Source organism: Schistocerca piceifrons, chromosome 3 (assembly GCF_021461385.2).
Source record: "Schistocerca piceifrons isolate TAMUIC-IGC-003096 chromosome 3, iqSchPice1.1, whole genome shotgun sequence".
NCBI lineage: Eukaryota > Metazoa > Arthropoda > Insecta > Orthoptera > Acrididae > Schistocerca > Schistocerca piceifrons.
Window position 1 is genome coordinate 844,494,298 of NC_060140.1, and position 24,698 is coordinate 844,518,995.

Here is a 24,698-nt window from a genome sequence, read left to right on the forward strand (position 1 = left end):
TTGAGAAGAATTGGGACAAGATATTTCTGAGAAAGGATGCAACAGTTCCGAAAGATAGAATGGTGTCATCACTTTTTCTTTTGTACATGTCTATTGACAGTACTATATAATGTACCTTCTGAAGGTAAGTACTGGCCACCAATTCCGTCTCTCAATTTATGAGTTTTCTTGATTGAGTTTTCCTTTTAATATAGTCTTGAATGTCTAGAGATTCCAAATATTTTCGGTGTATGTGGTGAAAAAATTTTACACCAGGGTAAAGGATGATAATTTTTGCACTAAAGAGAAGTACAGAGCCTACACTGAATTTTTTCCAATACAGTTTGTTTGGTGGCCATGGTTCATCTGAAATTTGCATTCATGTTTTTGCCACATACAACATTACAGAGTAAATGCGCTATAAAGTGACAATAAGATTTCATAAATTCTTGAAGGGACTTACTCTGATGCCCAATATTCATACTTTTTTGTTAATTTTTTGTAGAATACATAATTATTAGCTGTAACTACGTTGTCTAAGAAGAATGAGTGAAACTCTGAAATGAAAGTTAGTAGTTTTATGAGAAATGGCATGTGGGGCATGGAGAAGCAAGTGAAAGAGTTGAAAATAAACAAGCTGCCAGGTCCAGATGGAATCCCAGTTCAGTTAAACAGAGAGTAATCTGCGGCATTGGCTCCTTACTTAGCCTGCATTTATCATGAATCTCTCGCCCACCAAAAAAGACTCAAGTGAGTGGAAAGAAGTGCAGGTGTCTCCTGTCTATAAGAAGGGTAAAAGAATGGACCCACATAATTACATATCAATATTGTTAACATCAACTTGCTGCAGAATTCCTGAACACATTCTGAGTTTGAATATAATAAATTTCCTTGAGACAGGATAGCCTCTGCCCATGAATCAGCACGGATTTAGAAAGCATCACCTATGTGAAACTCAGCTTGCCCTTTTCTCACGTGATATCCCACAAACCACAGATAGAGGGCAACAGATTGATTCCATATTCCTAGATTTCTAGAGAGCATTTGATATGGTACCTCACAGCAGCTTGTTGATGAAGGTCTGAGCATATGGTCTAGGTTCCCAGATATGTGAGTGACTTGAAGACTTTTAAGTAAGACAACCCAGTATGTGGTCCTTACTGACAAGTTTTCATCAGAAACAAGGGTATCATCAGGAGTGCCCCCCCCCCCCCCCCTTCCCGGAAAATGCGCCAGGACTGGTTTTTTTCTCAATATACATAAATGACCTGATGAACAGGGTGCACAGCAATATACAGCTGTTTGTTGGTGATGCTGTGGTGCAGGGGAAGGTGTTGTCATTGGATGACTGTAGGAATATAAAAGATGACTTGGACAAAATTTCTAGTTGGTGTGATGAATGGCAACGTGCTCTGAATATAGAGAAAAAAAGTGTCCTGTAATGTTTGAATACAGCATTAGCAGGGTCCAGCTTGACACATTCACATTGATTAAATATACAGGCATAACATTCCAAAGTGATATAAAATGAAATAAGCACATCAGGTTGGTAGGAGGGGAGGTAAATTTTTGACTTTATTTTGTTGGGAAAAATTTAGAAAGTGGAGCCCATCCATAAAGGGGATGGCATAAAGAACACTAGCAAGATCCATTCTTGAGTACTGTTCAAGTGTTTGGGATCCCCACCACGTTGAATTACAGGAAGACATCAAAGCAATTCAGATGTGGGCTGCAAGATTTATTTCTATCAGAATTGATCAGCATGCAAGTATTATGGAGATGCTTTGTAAACTCAAATGAGAATCCCTGGAGGGAAGACAATGCACTTTCCACAAGGCACTGTTGTGCAAATTTAGAGAACTGGCATTTGAGCCCGACTGCAGAACAATTCTTTCACCTCCAACATACATTTTGTTTAAGGACCATGAAGATTATTGGATGCAGGGAATTGGGGCTCGTAGAAAGGCTTTTAGACAAATGTTTTTCCCTCACTTTATTTGCAAGTGGAATAGGAGAGGATATGACTACTAGTAGCAGAAGGCACCTTCTGCCATGCACCGTCCAGTGGTTTGCGGAGTGTAGATGTAGAAGATCAAGACACTGCAAATTTTTTTAAAGAAGACAATAAGCTGAACCGAGTTTGTTGATCAGAGTTTTGCATTTATCAATTGAAAATCAGGGAATATAGCTCATCACATTATGTAAGAGACATTCATATTATCAGTGTGTGTGTGGAATCTCTTTGTTAATAACAATTAATAATGGTACAATATGAGACATGAAAGAAATTTGTGCACCCTCAGGCTAGTCATTGCCATATAAAAGGAAAATATATAGTTACACTAAAAAAATGAGAAATCATCAAACATTTCATGTGAAGTATTTCAATTGATGTTGATGAATCACAAACATTACATTTAACCATATGAAGAGCAAAATATATTTACTTGCCATTTGGTGCCAGCTACAATTCAGGAGCTTTAGTCTTCAGTACTACTGAATGAAAATATATATCTATAATCAGGAGCAAAAGTGAAATAAATGAATTACCTGCTGCCTGGTCCTGTATTTCCATAGCAGCAGCCAAGAATGTGCATGCATTCAGGACTGACAATGTTGATGTTACATGATCTTCACAAGTTTTCTTCAGTTCTTCTACTCCTAATTCTTGTGCTAAGGTCAACATCTCAAACACACCACTGTCCTGTAGTATGATCTGCAATTACATATTTTTAATTTAATTCATCACTTATGACCCAGAGAACTCAAATAAATAACAACTGTTCCACTAGTTAAGAAAAAGAGCAGTTGTTATCAATTAGGTAACTTTTTAGTTTAACATTATACGTTAATATAGCCTAATATGTAATCCATTACAGTGCAATGTAGTAATGCATTTTTTATAAAAAGGAAAGAAAAAAAAATTGCAGTCAATTATCTGCAGCAATGAAACATCCATGAAACAGTAATTCAATTGTTTTCATTGTGTTCTGTAGAGCCCATAATGAAGGAGAACCTACAGCGATGTAAAGCAAGGCAATGTAAACCTTTTATACATTCCTATAGTGAAGACATGTAAGTTAATCTCTGACAGTTGGCAGCACTGTTGCGAATTTTCAACTACAAAGTGCTAATGGCTGCAGGTGGAAACAATAGCCATCTATACAATTTGGCAACACTGAGTGGATGTCATGGAGACATTTACAAAATCACGTAACTTGATAGACTGGGCTGTAACAATGGATGCCCCTATTTATAGTGATTATCACCACTTGTCAAGCAGCTAACGAGCACCTTCACTTTCTGAATCTACATTTGAGGTATTTGAAGAAGGAGTGAGTGAGTGGTAAAATGTCTTTTTAATTGTCTTTTGAATTTACAGGGTTTCTCAGTTTCTTGCTGTGTGTTTGGTAGGGGCTTGTTGAAGACCTATAATCCCACTCGTAAACCTAGATAAGGAAGTAAAATCTGCAGAGCAATTATTTCTCTGTCTTTTATCACAGTTGTGAATATCTCTGTGCAACTGAAATGAATGTTTACTGTTGTTGTGGTCTTCAGTCCAGAGGCTGGTTTGACGCAGCTCTCCATGCTACTCTATCCTGTGCAAAGTTCTTCATCTCCCAGTACCTACTGCAACCTACATCCTTTTGAATCTGCTTAGTGTATTCATCTCTTGGTCTCCCTCTATGATTTTTACCCTCCACGCTGCCCTCCAATACTAAATTGGTGTTCCCTTGATTCCTCAGAATATGTTCTACCAAACGATCTCTTCTTCTAGTCACAAGTTGTGCCACAAATTTCTCTTCTCTCCAATTCTATTCAATACCTCCTCATTAGTTATGTAACCTACCCATCTAATCTTCAGCATTTCGAAAGCTTCTATTCTCTTCTTCTCTAAACTATTTATCGTCCACGTTTCACTTCCATACATAGCTACACTCCATACAAATACTTTCAGAAACACCTTCCTGACTTTTAAATCTATACTCAATGTTAACAAATTTCTCTTCTTCAGAAATGCTTTCCTTGCCATTGCCAGTTTACATTTTATATCCTCTCTACTTCAACCATCCTCAGTTATTTTGTTCCCCAAATAGCAAAACTCATTTACTACTTTAAGCGTGTCATTTCCTAATCTAATTCCCATAGCATCACCCAATTTAATTCGACTACATTCCATTATCCCCATTTTGCTTTTGTTGATGTTCATTTTATATCCTCCTTTCAAGACACTGTCCATTCCATTCAGCTGCAATTCCAGATTCTTTGCTGTCTCTGACAGAAATACAATGTTATCGGCAAACCTCAAAGTTTTTATTTCTTCTCCATGGATTTTAATTCCTACTCCGAATTTTTCTTTTGTTTCCTTTACTGCTTGCTCAATATACAGATTGAATAACACCGGGGATGGGCTACAGCCCTGCCTCACTCCCTTCCGAACCACTGCTTCCCTTTCATGCCCCTCAACTCTTGTAACTGCTATCTGGTTTCTGTACAAATTGTAAATAGCCTTTTGCTCCCTTTATTTTAACCCTGCCACTTTCAGAATTTGAAAGAGAGTATTCCAGTCAACATTGTCAAAAGCTTTCTCTATGTCTACAAATGCTAGAAATGTAGGTTTGCCTTTCCTTAATCTATTTTCTAAGATAAGTTGTAGCGTCAGTATTGCCTCATGTGTTCTAACATTTCTACGGAATCCAAACTGATCTTCCCCGAGGTCGGCCTTTACCACTTTTTCCATTCATCTGTAAAGAATTCGTGTTAGTATTTTGCAGCTGTGGCTTATTAAACTGATAGTTTGGTAATTTTCACATTTGTCAACACCTGCTTTCTTTGGGATTGGAATTATTATATTCTTCTTGAAGTCTGGAATGTTTACTGTTGGCAACAAATAAATGTCCTAGGAAATGAGTGTAAGAATTCAAAGATCTTGGAAGAGACCTCTTCAGGATGTTTGGTTTCGTACTTATAAAGTATTCTTGTTGCTCTCTTTTTCTGAATGATATGTAATTTGCTTTACCTGCATAACCTCAGAATATAGCTGGTCAAAACAACAGCAGGTGAAAGTATGCAAAGAAAACTAGCATGATGGTTTTCAAGCTGAGTAATGAGAGACACTTCTAAGTATAAGAAATGCTGAATTAAGTTCTTGATTAGTTATTCTACAAGGTTGCTGCATTTTAGCATGTTATTCAGATCCAGTAGAATTTTACACATAGTGCTGATGATTAATGTGTATTTCTGGTATAAATATATTTGTATTAAAATGCACAAGAGTTTCCATTAGGTATGGCATATAACTTCCTCATTTTAATTTTAATTACAATACATAAAATGTAAAAGAATGAGTTCAAAAAAACACAAGTCATTTCTGTTTAAAAAGGGGTTGTCAGTCTGACGCATATAATTAGAGACCTATACTGCTGATGTCAGTCCATTGCGAAGAATTATCAAACATGTTACAAGTTGTGATCTTTTTGCATTTAATGGTATGCATTTTTCAGATAAAAGGTAGCAGTTTGTATAATTTTATCAATAATAGTCGGCAGAAGTGAGCCACTTTAATTGTACTGAACACAAATCAAAAATGTCTTTTGGGAGACAATTCTCTCATCATCTCATCTAATGATGAGGGTGTTGTTTCTCAAAACACATTGTTGATTTGTGTTCAGTGCAATTAAAGTGGTTCAGCTCTACTAATTATTACTGATCTTTTTTTAGAATGAGGGCATCCATAGAAATGAACATGAATTGAGAAAATACAGATCTTCTTGAACTATGCTTGCTGAGTTGATCCATGAGATTCTTGAGGACATAGATAATGGTGCACAGTTTGAGGTCATGTTCTCTGTCAACTGAAATACATCCACACTGTTAACTCAGTGAACAAAATACAAGCTTACAGAATATCATGCCAGCTTTATGACTTCATTCAGAACCATCTAACAGATAGAACTCAATATGCCATTCTGAACAGGGCAAAACTGTCAGATGTAAAATTAACTTTGGAAATATTATCAAGTAATTACTGTTCATGATATTTATAAATAACCTGGTGAATAATGTTGTATGTTCTGTGAGACTGTTCACAGATGATGCTGTTGTATGTAGGAAAGTTACATTACCAGCAAATTGCAGCAAAATGCAGGAGGACCTGCAGAAGATTGATACTCAGTGTACGCACTGGCAGTTGACCCTAAACATAAATGAATATAATATATTGTGCACAAATATTTGTAAAGTTTCATTATTATTTGATTGCACAACTGATGATAAGTAAATGGATCAATAATAATTGTAAAAATGTAAAGGTAGCTGTCCAGGATCAATTACAGTGGAATGACAACATAAAATTAGTGGCAGTAAAAACAGATACACAGTGGACAGCCATTGAAATGATCGTAAGGAAAGGTAATTTATCAACTACAGAAATGGGTCCTAGTAAACTTGTTCAACCAATTCCTGAGTATCACTCAACATTCTGGGACTCTCAGGAGATAGGGTTAATAGAGAAGATGGTGAAGATCTAAAGAATGGCATCACATTTTGTTATATGTTCATTTAGTAAGCTTGAGAGTATCAGAGATTTTCATCAAACTCCAGAAGCAGGCTCTGCAAGAAAAGCTGTGTGTATCTCTACAACACAGATGTGTTAACTGTTAAAGTCTGTGATTGTGTATTCCAGTAAGAGTAAACTCAATGTATTGCTTCCATTCAACATAAATCTTGCAATATGTCCACTGTAGGAAAATAAGAGAAATTAGACTATTACAGTATATTGATAATTTTTACTTATGGACCGTTTGACAGCAACTGAATTGTTATAACTTCAAGTTGAACAAATATATTTCAAGGAAGACTCAATACATGAAAGTCACAGATCAAGTAAACAGAGTAAGACGTGTGTACACTTTAACAGTCAAATCATAACTGAGTCCAAGTCTAGTGGCTGCTGGCTGGCTGGGCACTTAGGTGGCGCTGCTGTTGCATGGCTGGCAGACAGCACCGCATGTAGAGGACACGCGTAACTGCGTGGCGGCACTTTGAAAGATTGGCGAATCACAACACTTTTCCCCCCTTTGAATTTTTTGCACAGGTCTTGATGGAGGTGGCCTGTAGATTGCTAACGTCCATAGGTGTTGTTTGACTGGCCGTAAAGTCTCGAGGAAGAGGCTTCCCATATGAACGGAAGTGTCACCGATCGAGATGACAGGAGACGTGGGGGTCGAATCTGCTGGGGCCCCGTGCACCAATCTGCCCGTTGCGGCAAGTCAGGTTGTTATAACAGGAGACATGGGCGATGTGTCTGCATCCATAGGAGAAGGAGGCGAGTAGAGTTGCTCCGACAGATGATAGTCATCTGTTTCCTGCATGGGCACATCTCCTGGTGGAGTCAGTTCTTGTGCTGGCACCGATATGATGGTGAGAGGACTGCGTTGTGAGTAATGAGAGATTCCAGTATCCCGAGTGTCAGGTAGAGCCGAAGGTGGTGTAGCGGCATCTAGAACAGGCGTTGCCGGCACACAAGGTCGAAGCTGGTCCGAATGACGCACTGCAACACCCGTGTCCGTCTGGATTTCATACAGGCATCAGCCACGGTGTTGCAAGATGTTGCCAGGACTTCATTTTGGCCGCCTGCCGTATCCCCGTACCCATACAAGGTCGCCAGCGGTGAACCGGCCAAGCGAAGTCACCCACGGCCGTGAGGTGGAAGGCCGCAGAAGATTAAGTAGCGTGCGTGGCTGTCGGACATGTAAGAGCTCAGCTGGGCTGTGGTCACCCATGGGGGTGAAACGGTAAGAAGCCAGAAATTGGAGAAGCGCATCATCCGCAGAAGAAGTCAGGAGTTTCCTCATCTGAGCCTTAAATGTGCGGACCAGTTGTTCAGCCTCACCGTTTGACTGCGGATGGAACGAAGGGGCCGTGACATGCATGACGCCATGATGGGCACAAAAATCCGCAAAATCAGAAGAGGAAAATTGCGGATCATTATCAGTAACAAGAGTAGAGGGAAGGCCTTCCAAAGAGAAAATGCGAGCTAGAGCATTGGTGGTTGCTGCGGTGGTAGGCGACGTGCAACGGACAATGAAAGGAAAGTTAGAGTAGGTGTCAATAACGAGAAGCCAATAAGTACCTAAAAAAGGTCCCGCAAAGTCAGCATGAATACGCTGCCAGGGCTTCTCAGGCAAAGGCCACGGTGACAAAGATGACTTCTGGGTGGTGGCCTGTGACGCACAAGAGCAGCAGGCAGCGACCATGTGTGCGATTTCAGAGTCGATGCCGGGCCAGTACACATGACAGCAGGCCAAAGATTTTGTGCGAGACACCCCAGTGCCCTTGGTGATGGAGGCACAAGACCGAAGCACACAAAGACACAGGTACCACAACATGCGGGGAAGCATTTTCAGTGGAAAGGAGGATAACACCATCCCTAGCCGTGAGGCAGTAACGAAAAGCGTAGTAGTTCCACAACGGATCAGAAGTCTTAGCGGATGGATGATCTGGCCAACCCTTCTGTATACAGTGTAAAACCCGGGAGAGGGTAGGGTCAGAACCCGTAGCAGCCGCCAGCTGGTCCCTGGTGATGGGGAAACCATCCACAACCTGCTGTTCGGCAACATCCAGGTGGAAACACAAAAGTTCGTCCCTATCAAATGCCAGCTCAGGACCCATGGGAAGGCGAGACAGTGCATCAGCATTCGCATGTTGAGCCGTCAGCCAGAAATGAATCTTATAATTGAAACGAGACAAGTAAAGAGCCCAACGCTGGAGGCGGTGGGCAGCCTTGTCGGGAAGTGACATTGATGGATGAAACAAGGAAACAAGTGGTTTGTGATCCGTAACAAGATGAAATTTGGGTCCATAGAGAAAAACACCAAACTTGTGAAGAGCATAAATAATGGCCAAAGCTTCTTTTTCAATTTGAGAATACTTTTGTTGGGCATCCTTGAGCGTTTCGGAGGCATAAGCAATGGGTTGTTCAGAACCGTCAGAAAAATGGTGCGCAAGGACTGCACCGACCCCGTATTGAGAGGCGTCTGTGGCAAGAACAAGATGTTGGCCAGGTTGAAAAGTAGCCGGGTACGGGGCCTTTTCAGCATAGTCTTCAATTTCTGGAAAGCCGAATCGCATGACGCGGGCCAGTGAAAAGGCATGTTTTTGTGCAACGGGCGATGCAACGACAGAGCCACTGAATCAGCAAATGGTAAAAACTTGTGATAGTGTGCTATTTTCCCCAAGAAGGCCTGCAGTTCTTTAACAGATGTAGGGTGAGGAAGGGCATTGATCGCAGCGACCATTTGCTGAACCGGATGAATACCATCCCGAGAGAGTTGAAACCCCAAGTACGTGATAGATGCCTGAAAAAATTTTGATTTCTGAAGATTACACTTAAGACTGGCAGTCTGTAAGACATGAAAAAGTGTGTGGAGATTTTGAAGATGTTCGTCAGTGGTGGAGCCAGTGACAACAATGTTGTCCTGGTAATTTATACACCCAGGGACAGTGAGCAATAATTGTTCCAAGAATCGCTGAACGAGAACAGGGGTGCTGGCAACGCTGAATGGCAATCATTGGTATTGATAGAGGCCGAAAGGCGTGTTAAGGACCAGAAACTGCCAGGAAGCAGCGTTGAGAGGAAGTTGATGATAAGCTTCTGACAGGTCAAGTTTAGAAAAATACTGGCCTCCAGCAAGTTTAGTGAACAATTCTTCAGGTCGAGGCATAGGGTAAGTCTCGATAAGGCATTGAGCATTTACAGTGGCTTTGAAATCGCCACAGAGACGAATATCACCATTTGGCTTAGCAACAACAATGACAGGAGAGGACCACTAACTGGAAGTGACAGGAAGCAAGACCCCTGAAGCAGTGAGACAATCCAGCTCCCGTTTGAACTGATCACGAAGGGCCCAAGGAACGGGCCGAGCCTGAAAAAACTTAGGCCGAGCAGTGGGTTTGAGCATGATATGAGCTTCAAAGTTGTTTGCACAGCCTAACCCAGGAGAAAAAAGGGACGAAAATGTCGCCGACAAGGAATCCAATTTAGCATAAGGAATGGCATCAGAGACAATATTGACAGAGCCATCTATGGAGTACCCAAAAACGCGAAAGGCATCAAAACCAAAAAGATTCTCCGCATTACTATGGTCGACCACAAATATGGGAACAGTGCAAATGACATATTTGTAAGATACCGCAGCATCAAATTGTCCCAAGAGAGAATCTTCTGTTTATTGTAAGTCCGTAATTGCCTAGTGACAGGTGACAGGATTGGAGAACCCAACTGAAGATACGTCTGAGAATTGATGATAGTGGCAGCACAACCAGTATCCACCTCTGCATGCGAACATCTCGACCAAGTATATGGACAGTGAGGAATAACTTCCCTGAAAGGGAAGAAGTACAATTGACAGACAACACAGAATCAGAGTCAGCTTCAAGTTCATGAACATCATGTGTGCAGTCGGATTTGCAAACAGATGACACATGACCCTTTTTTTTCCATTTGTGACACATGGCCCAATGTTGTGGACAATCTTCTCGTGAATGTTTTGTAAAACACTGCGGACATGAAGGAAGTTGCTGTGGGTTTTGCTGCAGTTTCTTAGAGGTTTGTATATGGTTAGGCTGAGGCTGCACTTGGGAGCGTACTGCAGCCACGTCGGCCGGCGGGGACATGCCACACCCTTCGTCAACATCGCACAGAGGTTGTATTTCCCCGACATTGCCCCATGCCTCTATTTGCGCTCCAGCGGCGCGAGAAATTTCAAAAGACTGAGCGATGGATAGGACTTCATCTAGAGTCGGATTTGCCAACTGAAGGGCACGTTGCCTAACTTCTTTGTCAGGTGCTGATCGGATAATAGCATCCCGTACCATGGAATCGGCGTAGGATTCTTTGTGAACTTCAGTAACAAATTGATACTTTCTACTGAGGTTGTGAAGTTCAGCAGCCCAAGTGTGATAGGATTGATTTGGTTGTTTTTGACAACGATAAAAGGCAACATGAGAGGCTACCACATGCGTTTGCTTTTGAAAATAGACGGACAGAAGTGAAAACATTTCAGCAAAGGACAAAGATGCAGGATCTTTCAAAGGAGCCAATTGCGACAACAACCGATACGTTTGAGGTGAAATCCATGAAAGGAACAGAGACTTACATGTTTGTTCGTCCGCGACATGAAATACCAAGAAGTGCTGTCGAAGACATTTTTGTAATCAGACCAGTCTTCTGCCGTCTCGTCGTAATGAGGAAAAGTAGGTAGAGACAACAACGAGAGCATTTGATGCCGCGATGAAATCATGAATCACATTTGTGAGAAGCGTTTGCTGTTCTATGAGACCTTGCAATAGTTGCTCTAAAGTAGCCATGGAAACATGTGGGTCAATGACGGAAAAAAAAATCCTATCCTTGTCGCCAATTGTTATAACTTCATGTTGAACAAATATATTTCAAGGAAGACTCAATATATGAAAGTCACAGATCAAGTAAACAGATTAAGATGTGTGTACAGTTTAACAGTCAAATCATAACTGAGCCCAAGTCTAGTGGCCGCTGGCTGGCTGGCCGATTTGGTGGTGCTGCTGCTGCATGGCTGGCAGACAGCACCGCATGTAGAGGACGCGCGTAACTGCTCGGCGGCACTTTGAAAGATTGGCGAGTCACAACATGAATGAAACACAATTTTAGTGCCATACGCGTTTTGCCTTTATTTTCTGCAAGGCATCATCAGTGGCCTGGAATATGCACGTATTTTAGCTATTTAATTTACATTTTTGTCACTGTGCCTATAGGTTATAAACAGTTCTGATGGTTGGTATTTCCTATTAAGTGGTAATGTTTTGAACTGTACTTACAGGTTGCGAGGACAATTTCTTACATATTATGCTCCTGTTGCATTTTTGGTGTTGTTCTTCTTCTTATGAATACCAAGTTGCAATTTTTTTCCCACATACCGCAGTACTATGAACTGAACGTTTGTTTCAATTCAGTGTTTTGGTTTCTGTTGCCAACTGTCAAATGTTTTTACCAAAGATCGAATGTAATTATTGAAGTATCTGTGATGTGTTCGTGTATGCATGTGTGATATGTTCTTTGTATCTTGTTTCAAAATTCCTGCATGTCATGCCTATGTATATTGCATCACAACTTTGACATTCAAGTTTATATATTCCTGATTGTTGGAGTTTGTCCCTCTTGGTAGCTGGCTGGCTTAGGTGTGATTGGAGGGTTTGCCCAGACTTATATGCTATTTTGAAGCCCTGTCTCTTTAGGATATTTGCAACTCTGTGTGTTAGTTTATGTGTGTAGGACATGGTGTACCATCTGGTTCTTTTCTGTGTGGTGTTGTCATTGTATGTGTTTGTTGAGTGTGTTTGTAAGTTTTCAGCTTGTGAGTTCTTTTGTATTCTGGAAATGTAGTGCAGATCACCGATTATCTTTGTTTTCTGAACTCTGATTTCTGTATGATTTTGTTCCCATCTTCTGTTCAATTAGTATCTTGTTTGTAGTGTCACATGTATTCAGCTGGCAATTTAAATAAGTGTATGGCTGTAATATCATCTGAGTTTCACTGTGGGTCAACTTTTCCACAGTGGTGACCCCAAACAAGGCCATGGATGACCAAAATCACATTAAACATGAGGATACTCAGATACTCAGCAAGTTACTATGGACGTTGACTTGCTGGAACAATCATTGTGCAGTTCAGAAGAAATTATCCCTATTCCTCTAGTGGCAACAAATATCAGACAAGTGCCCAGTACATTGACTCACATGTAGCTCATGAAAAATTTGTCAGTTAGCTCCATTGCAACTTCTGCATCGAGAAGAAAATTCATCACTCTGCCATACACACCACAAAACAAGACCTGTGGTTCCAATTTCTGGAACCTCTGTTTACTGCATATGGTATTTATCATGACAACCTACAATTCATTCTGACCATCAGTGTGAGATACATTCAAACTCTTTTGTTATTGCCTGACATTGCTCATACCATGCCATCTGGGTGCAAATATATGCGTGTTAAGAACAACTTGCTCTGCCGAGTGTACAAACGAACAGATCTTCAAATTCAGCAAGTGAGGTTGTTTGTGATAAATCAGTTTCTGAATTCTGTTGGCATCTTAGATTCCTGGTGACTGAATCTGAAGTTTCTGAGGCAACATTAAAACGTGTGTGATTCAGTCAGTTGCTTTTTGCTATCAAAAGTGCTCTGGTTTCAAATAGCTCTGTGAACTTGGACCCCCAGTTAATCTTTGCTGACTAGTTGCATAATATTTTGTTATATTATGACAATGAATGTGGGACCCCACAAACCGGCAGTGGCATTGTAAGTGTAGTTACAGTGGACACTGTTAGAGGGAAGCAGCTCACTCCAGTGCAACTTGTGTGCTCTCCAGCAGCAGTTCCATCCCAGTGAGTCCCAGCAGTCCTTAGCATGCCAGCCATGCAGCTCTCAGCATGACATCAGCAAGCAGTTACACAACTGGCATTGGTATCATTTCCATTTTTGTATGACTGCTGCAACTACCATGCTGACAACAGCTGCTGGGTATAGGCATGACCGGTTGCTCTACATGAAGTACCTACACTCCACCATCACAGCAAATAAAGCATCTCCTGTTTCATATGATCTGAAGCTGGTTCATGACAATCAAACACAACAAGAAGAATTCCTTCCTGGTATCAGGAATCTGACACTGGCGCGTCAAATCGACGCTCTGCTACTAATAGTTTTGGTACATCACATGGATTATATGTCCAGAACACTTGCATTTCGTGAATATAATTAATTGACTCAGGATCAGATGCAAGTATTGCACCAGTGAAACTGAAAAAGCTATCTTCTGTTACCTGCTGGCTCACTGCAACTACAAAAATCCATATTTTTGGAAAACACATCAATGTGGCGAACTTCAGTTTTAAGAAGCAATTGCAGTGGACTTTCCTGATTTGCTGATGCTACCAAACCTGTTCTTGGAGCTGATTTCCTATGCTATTCTTGTATTGATGTTTCCATATGGAAGGCTCAATTCTGCCTGAACAGAGAGACTGTTCACAGATATACAGGTTGTTCACACAACTCTCATGAACTGGATCACATCTCTGTTTTAGGTGCGGCAGCAACCCAATCGAGTTTTGTGGATTCATATGTCAACACATGTTATTCGTTGAAAGAGGAACTGCTTACCATAATGAGCACTGCCATTGAGTTATTTGAAAACTTGGCATACATACACTGTATGATCAAAAGTATCTGGACACCTGGCTGTAAATGACTTACAAGTTTGTGGCACCCTCCATCAGTAATGCTGGAATTCAGTATGGTGTTTGTCCACCCTTAGCCTTGATGACAGCTTCCACTCTTGCAGGCACATGTTCAATCAGTTGCTGCAAGGTTTCTTGAGGAATTGCAGCCCTTTCTTCATGGAGTGTTGCACTGAGGAGAGGTATCGATGTCGGTCAGTGAGGCCTGGCACGAAGTCAGTGTTCCAAAATATCCCAAAGGTGTTCTGTAGGATTCAGGTTAGGACTCTGTGAAGGCCAGTCCATTACATGGATGTTATTGTTATGTAACCTCTTCACTACAGGCCGTTCATTACGAACAGATGCTTGATCATGTTGAAAGATGCAGCCAGCATCCCCGTATTGCTCTTCAACAGTGGGAAGCAAGAAGGTGCTTAAAACATCAGTGTAGGCCTGTGCTGTGGTAGTGCCATGCAAAACAGCAAGGGGTGCAAGCCCCCTCTGTGAAAAACATGACCACACCATAACACCACTGCCTCTGAATTTTACTCTTGGCACTACACACATTGGCAGGTGACGTTCACCAAGCATTCATCATACTCACACCCTGCCATTGGATCACCGTGATTTGTCACTCCACACAATGTTTTTCCACTGTTCAATTGTCCAGTGTTTACACTCCTTACACCAAGCGAAGTGTCGTTTGGTATTTACTGACATGATGTGTGGCTTATGAGCAACCTCTTGACCATGAAATCCAAGTTTTCTCACCTTCTGTCTAACTGTCATAGTACTTGTAGTGGATCCTGATGCAGTTTGGAAATCCTGTCTGATGGTATGGATAGATGTCTGCCTATTACACATTACGACCCTCTTCAACTGTCAGCGGTCTCTGTCAGTCAAACAGACGAGGTCGGCCTGTATGTGCTGTTCGTGTCCCTTCACATTTCCACTTCACTATCACATTGGAAACAGTGGACCTAGGGATGTTTAGAAGTTTGGAAATCTTGTGTACAGACGTATGACACAAGTAACACAAATCACTTGACCACGTTTGAAGTCCATGAGTTCCGTGGAGTGCCCCATTCTGCTCTCTCACAATGTCTAATGACTACTGAGGTCACTGATATGGAGTACCTGGCAGTAGGTGGCCGCACAAAGCACTTAATGAAAAACATATGTTTTTGGAGGTGTCCGTATACTTTTGATCACATAGTGTAGTAAAAGAAAATGAAGTGTTATGTTCTCAAATTGGTGAATATACTGAAGCCCTAAAAAAAAGCATGGACCGAACTGTGGAAGTTAAATGAAAACATCCATCCCTGGATGTCCTTGTTCAACATGAATTAGCTGCCTATGCCCCTCCCTGGAATGGACACAGCACTAGCCATCTGTCTTAATTATGTCGGGACTGCTGGTCACCTTCAGGGCTCACAGATTGACACCTGAAAAGTATGACACAGTGAAGAAAGAATTCGAGGATTTATTAAACATATGTATTATTTGAAGTTTAGACATGTTGTGGGTGTTACCCCTACATTTGGTAAAGAAGAAAGACAGTTCATTTCATCCATACAGGGCTGTCATACTTTGAATGTGCAAATAACCTCAAGCTGTTATGCTATTACACACCTCTAGGACTTTATGGGTGCTATAGCACGTGCTCAGCTATTCATTGCCATCAATTTCCAGAAAGTTTATCACTTGGCCCCACAGTATTTGCAGATATATCGCAAATGGCAATGATCACAACTTTCAGTCAGAATGCCATTTGGTCTAAGAAACATATATCAAACATGGCAGTTTTTCATCAATGAAGTGCTTTGTGGCCTGCCCTGCTGTTTCATATATCTGAATGATGTGTTAGTTTTATCTAAATCTCCATCAGACCATGATAAACATCAACAAATTACTTTTGATAGACTTTCAAAGCACAGTTTACAGATCAACAAAGACAATTACGTTCTCAGACAGAAATAAGTGAAATTTTTGGGCCATTGGGTTAACCGCTTGGCATTGAGCCTTTATTAAACAGATTTTACATGATTCATTCTGTTGCTTGTCCAGATACCTTCCAACAATTATGTCACTTTCTGGGTATGGCAAACTTATACAGACACCATCTTCTCCATGCTTCAGCTTTATAGGCGTCACTCATTGCAGTGCTGTCAGGACCAACTTGAAGGGGTCAGCACCCTGTCACTTGGACACCAGAGACGTTATTGGTGTTCAAGAGGGTCAAGTCCAGTTTAACAGATGTCATGTGTTTAGCACACAGCCTGTCTCTCCTGCACCCCTGGCTATTGTCATTGATGCTAGCCAGACAGCACTAGGGGCAGCTCTTCAACAGCACATAGGAGGTATGTGGCAACTGCTCAGGTTCTTTCCCCACAAATTGTTGGGGTCATGAACTAAATGGAGCACCTATGACTAAGAACTGTTAGCAGTGTATGAAGCCATTCAGCATTTCAGGCTGAATTTGGAAGCATGCCACTTCACAGTTTTTATTAATCACAAACCAGTTTCATTTGATTTCAAAACCCCACTGGACTCATTCTCACAAATACACAAATGCAATTCCACCATTTGAAATTTATCAGTCAGTGTACTACTGATATCCAAAATTTATGGCAGAAGATGCTGATCTGGAACCACAATTAAGAACAAAAGTATGGGATTACATCTACAGAACCTTCAAATGGACAATTTCCTAATGCAGTGCGATATTTCTTAGAACAGACCATGACTTTTTGTTGCATTTGGTTTTTGGAAACAAGTCTTTGACTCCGTTTATGGTGTTGCTCAATCTGTAGCCAACCGCTGTATATGAAAGAGGACTGACAGATTCGTACGGTCGGGCATCAAGCAAGGTGTTTGGCTTGCCAGGCGCCCAGGATGGGACACCATGTCAAAAAATCTATTGGTTCTTTCAAGAAACCTATACAGCATTTTTCTCATATCCATATTGACTTGGTTAAACCTCTCATGCCTGTTCAAGGCTGTAAGTATATTTTTTTGGCAACTGATAAATCTACCTGCTGGGTTTAAGCAGTGCCCATCATTTACTTTCCAGTGGCAACAGTCACACAGACCTTTGTAATCACTTGGATCTCTCTGTTTGGCTGTCAGTTTGAGTCTACCTTGTTCCACAAATGGGTAAGCTTATGCGATTTTACACATCATCATACAATCAGTTATCACCTGGCAAGTAATGGAATGTTGGAACATTAGCACCAAACTTCAGAATCTGCCCTGATCAGAATCTGCATGATAATTCATCTTGCTTGTTACCTTTACGTCTAGTACTAAGTGCTGCATTCAAACCCAATATTAGTGTTTCAGTTGCAGAATTCATATTTATTTATTTATTTATTTATTTTTTATTTTACACCAAATTGAGAAACAAATCTCCACGGTCATGGAACGTAGCAGCACATGACATTACAACATAAAAGTAATAACAGATAAAATGAAATATTTATGAACCCAAAAAATGACAACCATAAGTTTATGTAAATGCAATCAACAATATAACACAGGAATCAGCTTAATTTTCCAAGGAACTTCTTGACAGAATAGAAGGAGTGAACCTTGAGGAAGCTCTTCAGTTTTGATTTGAAAGTGTGTGGATTACTGCTAAGATTTTTGAATTATTGTGGTAGCTTATTGAAAATGAATGCAGCAGTATACTGCACATCTTTCTGAACAAGAGACAAGGAAGTCTGATCCAAATGCAGATTGGATTTCAGCCTGAGTGAAAGTGGCTAATCTTGGGAATAAGCTGATACTGTTAACAGGAAATGACTGGAAAGAATACATACATTCATGCTCATAAATTAAGGATAATGTTGATACATGGTGAAACAACACTCTGGTGGGTGGTTTGTGGGTTTAAATCACCTCAGGGTATGAGCATGTGGTGCATTTGACCTGCGCTCACTGCACAGTGGTGCTGGCAGCAGTCCACATATGGAGAGGTATGTTGGTGCATGTCAGAGTATGGTGCAGCGAGTAAGTGTGCAGACGTTTTCAGACGTGCTAATGGTGACTGTGTGTTGAAAATGGCTCAAAGAACACATATTGATGACGTTATGAGGGGTAGAATATGAGGGCGACTGGAGGCTGGTCAAACACAGCAGGTCGTAGCACGGGTCCTCTGTGTGCCACAAAGTGTGATCTCAAGCATATGGCAATGATTCCAGCAGACAGGAAACGTTTCCAGGCGCTACAGTACGTGACGTCCACAGTGTACAACACCACAAGAAGACTGACATCTCACCATCAGTGCCTGTAGACGGCCACGGAGTACTGCAGGCAGCATTGCTTGGGACCTTACCGCAGCCACTGGAACAGTTATTTCCAGACACACAGTCTACAGATGACTGAACAGATATGGTTCATTTGCCCGGAGACCTGCAATGTGCATTCCACTGACCCCTGGTCACAGGAGAGCCCTTAAAGCCTGCTGTCCAGAACATGGTACATGGTCATTGGAACAGTGGTCCCAGGTTATGTTCAAGGACGAGACCAGGTATAGTCCGAACAGTGAATTCGCCAGGTTTTCATCTGGTGTGAACCACATACCAACCCCTTAATGTCCTTGAAAGGGACCTGTATGGAGGTCATGGTTTGATGGTGTGGGGTGGGGTGGGATTATGATTGGTGCACATACACCCCTGCATGTCTTTGACAGAGGAACTGTAACAGGTCAGGTGTATCGAGACGTCATTTTGCACCAGTATGTCTGCCTTCTCAGGGATGCAGTGGGTCCCACCTTCTTCCTGATGGATGATAATGCATGGCCCCACTGAGCTGCCATTTTGGAGGAGTACCTTGAAACAGAAGATATCAGGCAAATAGAGTGACCTGCCTGTTCTCCAGACCTAAACCTTATCAGGCACATGTGGGATGCTCTCAGTCGAAGTATCGCTGCACGTCTTCAAACCCCTAGGACACTTCAGGAGCTCCGACAGGCACTGCTGCAAGAATGAGAGGCTATACCCCAGCATCTGCTCGACCACCTGATCCAGAGTTTGCCAAACCATTGTGTGGCCATGTACATGTGCATGGTGATCATATCCCATATTGATGTCGGGGTACATGCGCAGGAAACGGTGGCGTTTTGTAGCACATGTGTTCTGGGATGACTTTCTCAACTTATCACTAATACTGTGGATTTACAGATCTGTGTCGTGTGTGTTCCCTATGTGCCTATGCTATTAGCGCCAGTTTTGTGTAGTGCCATGTTGTGTGGCACCACATTCTGCAATTATCCTTAATTTATGAGCATGAGAGAGAGAGAGAGAGAGAGAGAGAGAGAGAGAGAGAGAGAGAGAGAGAGAGAGGCCAATGCCAGAATACCCAGACTAATGAACAAGGGTCGACAAGAGGTTCACGAACTTATACTATGTATTGCACAAACCAACCATTTCTGAGCCAAAAATCTCCTTTGAGAGTGGGAAGAGTTACCCCAAAATATGGCAAGCCCGTCAGATTTCCTATGGAGTTTTTCAGCCAGCAATGAGATCACCCCCAAGAGAGCCTCCATTCTTATTATTACAAATCAAGAACTGCTTTTTCAACTTATGTCCGTCCACAGCGGCATGCCATACAGTTCCCCTTATTTTCAGTCACAAAGATCTAAGTACTTGCTCTCACATTATGTGATGTATAGACTCTGTTAAAGCTCCTTTACAAATCCCTTACATGGGTCTGCATCCAGTACTGGAATTGAGTGAACACACGATGATGATACTGGTTAATGCCAAGCACACCAAAATTTCATTCAAATGTGTCAATCCTGCCTATCTGCTCCAGGTGGACAGCGCTGGAGGTTGGGGACCCTGTTATTGCTGCCCGACACCTACAACTCATCACACAGCAGTCGATGAGCTTGTGCTGTCTCCAGACTATTCTCCACATGTGACCCCCATGTCAGCTGATGCAGCTGCTGATGAGACTATGTATCACCAGACTAGCCTCCACAGGACACTTATACAGTTTGTCCTGCTTCACATCTATCCCTTTGACTGCTGGAGGCGCACCATCTGCTTGGCACACTAAAGCGCCGCGGCCTGCGGTGTAATCTGTCTACCTGCTCTGCATGCTTGGCTGTCCCTCGGAGCCGCTGCCAGGACCGGATCGGCCGTGCTGCCCAACCCGGGTAGCATTCATCTCACGCTAGGTGAGGAGAACCCTACGTCATAATGACGTAACGCTACGTCATCGTGACGTAATAACCTAAATCGACTAAATGAGTACGTATATCGATCTTTGCAGTTGTAACGATAACGTCAAAGCCAAATGTAAATACATGTGTACAAATTAAGTGGCAGGAGTTGTGTGATATGCTCACCCCAGCTGAATGAATTGTTAAATGTAATCCCAATAATTTGCGATGTTATGTGTGGTGTGCGTACTGCAAGACCTTCGGTACACACACCATCAGATTATTTGACTTGTCGCTCTAACGAAGTAGGCGAGTGTCAGCAATTTGTCTCGTGGTCTTATCGTGGCGTGTTTATCTTCTGCCGTTAGGTCAGATGATAGAAATGCCACTTGCACGCTTAGAGTAGCAGATTGACGGCGACCAACTTTAAACAGAATTTGATTAATTTTCACACACATTTCTTAAAATAATAAAAAGCATAGACATTACGTAACTTGATTCTGGATGCTGTTTACAACTGACAATCTGAAGTTCCTTTGGTCTTGGTACGTTAATCTTATTCTCACATATCTCTGATACTTGACAAAGTGTCTATTCATTTATCTTCATGGCTATGTACAGGAATATGGTAATGTTATTAGGTGCAGACTGAAACTTGACTATAGACTGGTACAGGCTAATGCAGACTGGTGCAGACAAATGCAGACTGTCTAATCGGAGGTCTGTACACTCGTTATAATACCTCGCACGTTCAGGTATCACTGCGCGAGTGTGATCTCCGAGGAGAAAAGGTTCTACATTAGTAGGAATCTCATTGGCTATGTTACATATTAATACACGGATCGGCGGAAGCAGAATTTGGTCCGTCTCTAAGACAGTGCCATCTCGTAGTGCGGAGACGGACGAGCGCTGCACCTGCGCTGTTGTGCTTAGCGCGTTCTAGTGGGAAAGTTGTATACGCGCTGACTATGCGGGACTATGTACACAACATTATGTATTTCATGAACATAATTAATGTCTGAGCGAAGGAGCTATAACGAAATCAAAAAAAGCTTGTCATTCTTTTTAAATCCGACGAATCGTGGACAAATCGTGTGGACGGAAAAGGGAAGTAATTAATTATTAAGCTGCAATCCAAAGAATGTGGGATGTTATTGTGTGTTTCGTGAACGTAACGAATATCTGAATGAAGGAATCATTACCACAACGAAAGTTAAAAAAGTGTCTAGTCATGTTTTCAACCCGATTAATATTGAATAAATCATGTGGGTAAAAACGTGAAATAGGAAGAAATTAAAGTGTTCCGTGTTTTTATAAAATCCAATGAATTGTACATAATTCATGTGGGCAGAAACGTTAAACTGAGAAATTAAAGTGGTTCTGAAGATAATTCCGAATGTTGCTAGAAACATTAAACCATCTAGTTCCATTTAATTTTGCCTTCGTGTTGTAAATCAACTAAGAACGATAATGAAGTCTTTCAGACTATTTTCATGGATCTACCCGTAAGTTCTCTCATTTCCGTTAGAGCCCATGTTCAGAATGACGTACACGCTAGCAACACCGGACAATAGGACAATGAAAGCACATAAACAAATAACAATGCAGATTCAAGACGCACACAACAGTCGATATATACAGAATGCACACAACACTCGATAGGACAACTCGTGAAACTGATGATGACGCGTGCCTACGTCACTATGACGTAGGGCTCTCCCCACCTAGCGTGAATGCTATCCGCCCTGTGCTGAACACTTCTCGGCTGATTACGACTCGCGCAGAGCCAGTGTGAATTTTTGGCGGCTTGTGAGCTGTAATATCTCGGGCAATAGTTTTTGTAAAGAAACTAAATTTGGTCATCTTGTACAACGTTATGCGTCCTCTTAAGAATAATACTGAAAAGAATTTCACTGGCCGTATTGAGCCAGAAAATTGCTGGTAAATCGACCAAAAAAAATAGGCGCCCGAAGAAATTTCGAAGTTTGGCTTCTTGCATCTCCTGAACTAATGCTATGACGAACGTGAAACTTGGCATGTTGTAACCTAACAACACAAGGTTCTTAAATATAAAGTTTCATTTCCGTAGCACTTTCCAGTACTGAATGAATTTAAGCGCAAAATTGAAGATTTTGTAAAAACGTCAAAAATGTGGTATTTTCAATCTGATTTTGCTGAAAAACTATGCTCTGTAAAACATACCAAGCTTTATAACTGGAATGAAAGTCGGGCGCGAAAACCAGGCGCCGCGCAGGATTAACCGAGCGGTCGGAGGCGCTGCAGTCATGGACTGTGGCTGGTCTCGGCGGAGGTTCGAATCCTCCCACGGGCATGGGTGTGTGTGTGTGTGTGTGTGTGTGTGTGTGTGTGTGTGTGTGTGTGTGTGTGTGTGTTTGTCATTAGGATAATTTAGATTAAGTGGTGTGTAAGCTTAGGGACTGATGACCTTAGCAGTTGAGTCCCATAAGATTTCACACACATTTGAACATTTTTTGAAAACCAGGCCCGAAAGCAATATAAATTTCGGATTCGCATATCTAGTAGACTGAACACATGATGAAAATGAAATTTAGAGTGCAATAGGTTGACAGCACAACGATAACGAATTAAAGTTTTTGTTCTCCTACTATTTTCCAATAATCTACAAATTAGTCGAAAAGATGTTGATTTTTATGAAAAGATGAGAGCAGGGTGTATTCGATACCTCTTTTACAAATACCTTTTTCTATTAATGCTTCAAAGCCAGTCTCATTCGAACAACAAATTTTAAGCCCCCCACACTCCCAAGAACAATGAGTTTAATTTCCAATATTGGCTAACAACAGAGGCAAAGTAGCAAGAAAAATCGCACCGAGTACAGAGTTTTAACTTTGGCACGTTGTTTCTCGTTAGTCAAAGGCGTTTAAATCAGTTATAGAAAACATGGTTTGTTCAAGCAGACCGAATGTGCTCTATATTTGTACTACTGAGGATAAAAGAATATAACAGTCCTTTTTACGTGTTAATAATTTAAATGTACTACTAACGATAAAATAATATAATTGTCCATGTTACGTGTTAATAATTTAAATGTATCTTACGTAGATTAATATATGGGTTTTGTTATATTGGCGCAATATACTAAGCGTAATTACATTTGCCACAGATATTGCGCTATCTCAATCATGAAGTCCGTTCTTTTGCCAGTAAACTGCTACATATGAAGAAGTCACGTTTCTTTTGAATAACTTTACACCTGTTGTATCTGTTTCCCATCCTTCTTTTCGATCCGGGCTTTGGAGCGGCACTGGCGAAGTTATATATTAGTTTTTGCATTTTTTTTAGTAATTCATTCAGAAGTGTCAATAAATTTCCTCAGATATAGTTCCCAATAATTAGTAATGTTTCTTTGTGTGATAGGTCTCAAAGCAGAATACAACAAATAATGGAACGTTGCAAGTTTTGCATTGGTTTCTAGTCTCCCGGCGCACTTTTTGTTTCGTGTAAACCACACATCTGCGCCTTAGCGTACTTTTCTGCGAATGTTAACTCACGATAACAGCCGGAAAACGTCTCCCTGTGAATCGCAGAGGATTCTCTTCATCGTAGTGCCCTCTCCTACTAGCTTTTTTCCGTTCTTTAGCATATTTTTCTCCCTTACGAGAAAAAGGTGAAACTCTGCGAGTGCCAGTCTTCGCCCTCTTACCGACCGATGGAGAGAATGAGCATTTAGAATGCACAACCCCCCACCCAAAAAAATTGTACCTTTTCACAGTCTTACGCACTGATCCCACTGAGCTCAGTGACATGTCACAACGGTCAACTGCACCCATACTCGAATTGTAATCTACAATACGTTGCGGATTCTTTATTTTTTCGCCAGTATTTTTGCCAGTATTCTCTGTTTCAACCATTTGTGCTGTGTGACTTGTGGTCAACATGCACACCTCTCTCTTATTGCACCACTTGATAGCAATGACCTTGCCAGTGGACTTAAACTCAGTTTCTCCTCGTTTCAATTTCTTTTGCAGTTTCGGCATGTTGCGCCTATTCTTACGAACAGTGCCACATGCGGATGTTCCAGGGTTGTGAAGCCAGAGGGACAGGACCGGACTGGAGTACCAATTATCGACATATACACTCCTGGAAATGGAAAAAAGAACACATTGACACCGGTGTGTCAGACCCACCATACTTGCTCCGGACACTGCGAGAGGGCTGTACAAGCAATGATCACACGCACGGCACAGCGGACACACCAGGAACCACGGTGTTGGCCGTCGAATGGCGCTAGCTGCGCAGCATTTGTGCACCGCCGCC

The 24,698-nt window shown here is 41.6% G+C and overlaps 1 protein-coding gene across 1 annotated transcript in view; it reads right to left on the bottom strand.

Annotated features, from left to right (window-relative positions):
- LOC124787641 overlaps positions 1-24,698 on the bottom strand; it is a 143,244-nt gene that overhangs the window by 71,633 nt on the left and 46,913 nt on the right. Inside the window, exon 4 of the mRNA XM_047254418.1 lies at positions 2,530-2,695. Coding sequence (XP_047110374.1) covers positions 2,530-2,695 — 166 coding nt within the window. The remainder of the gene's footprint in view (positions 1-2,529; positions 2,696-24,698) is intronic.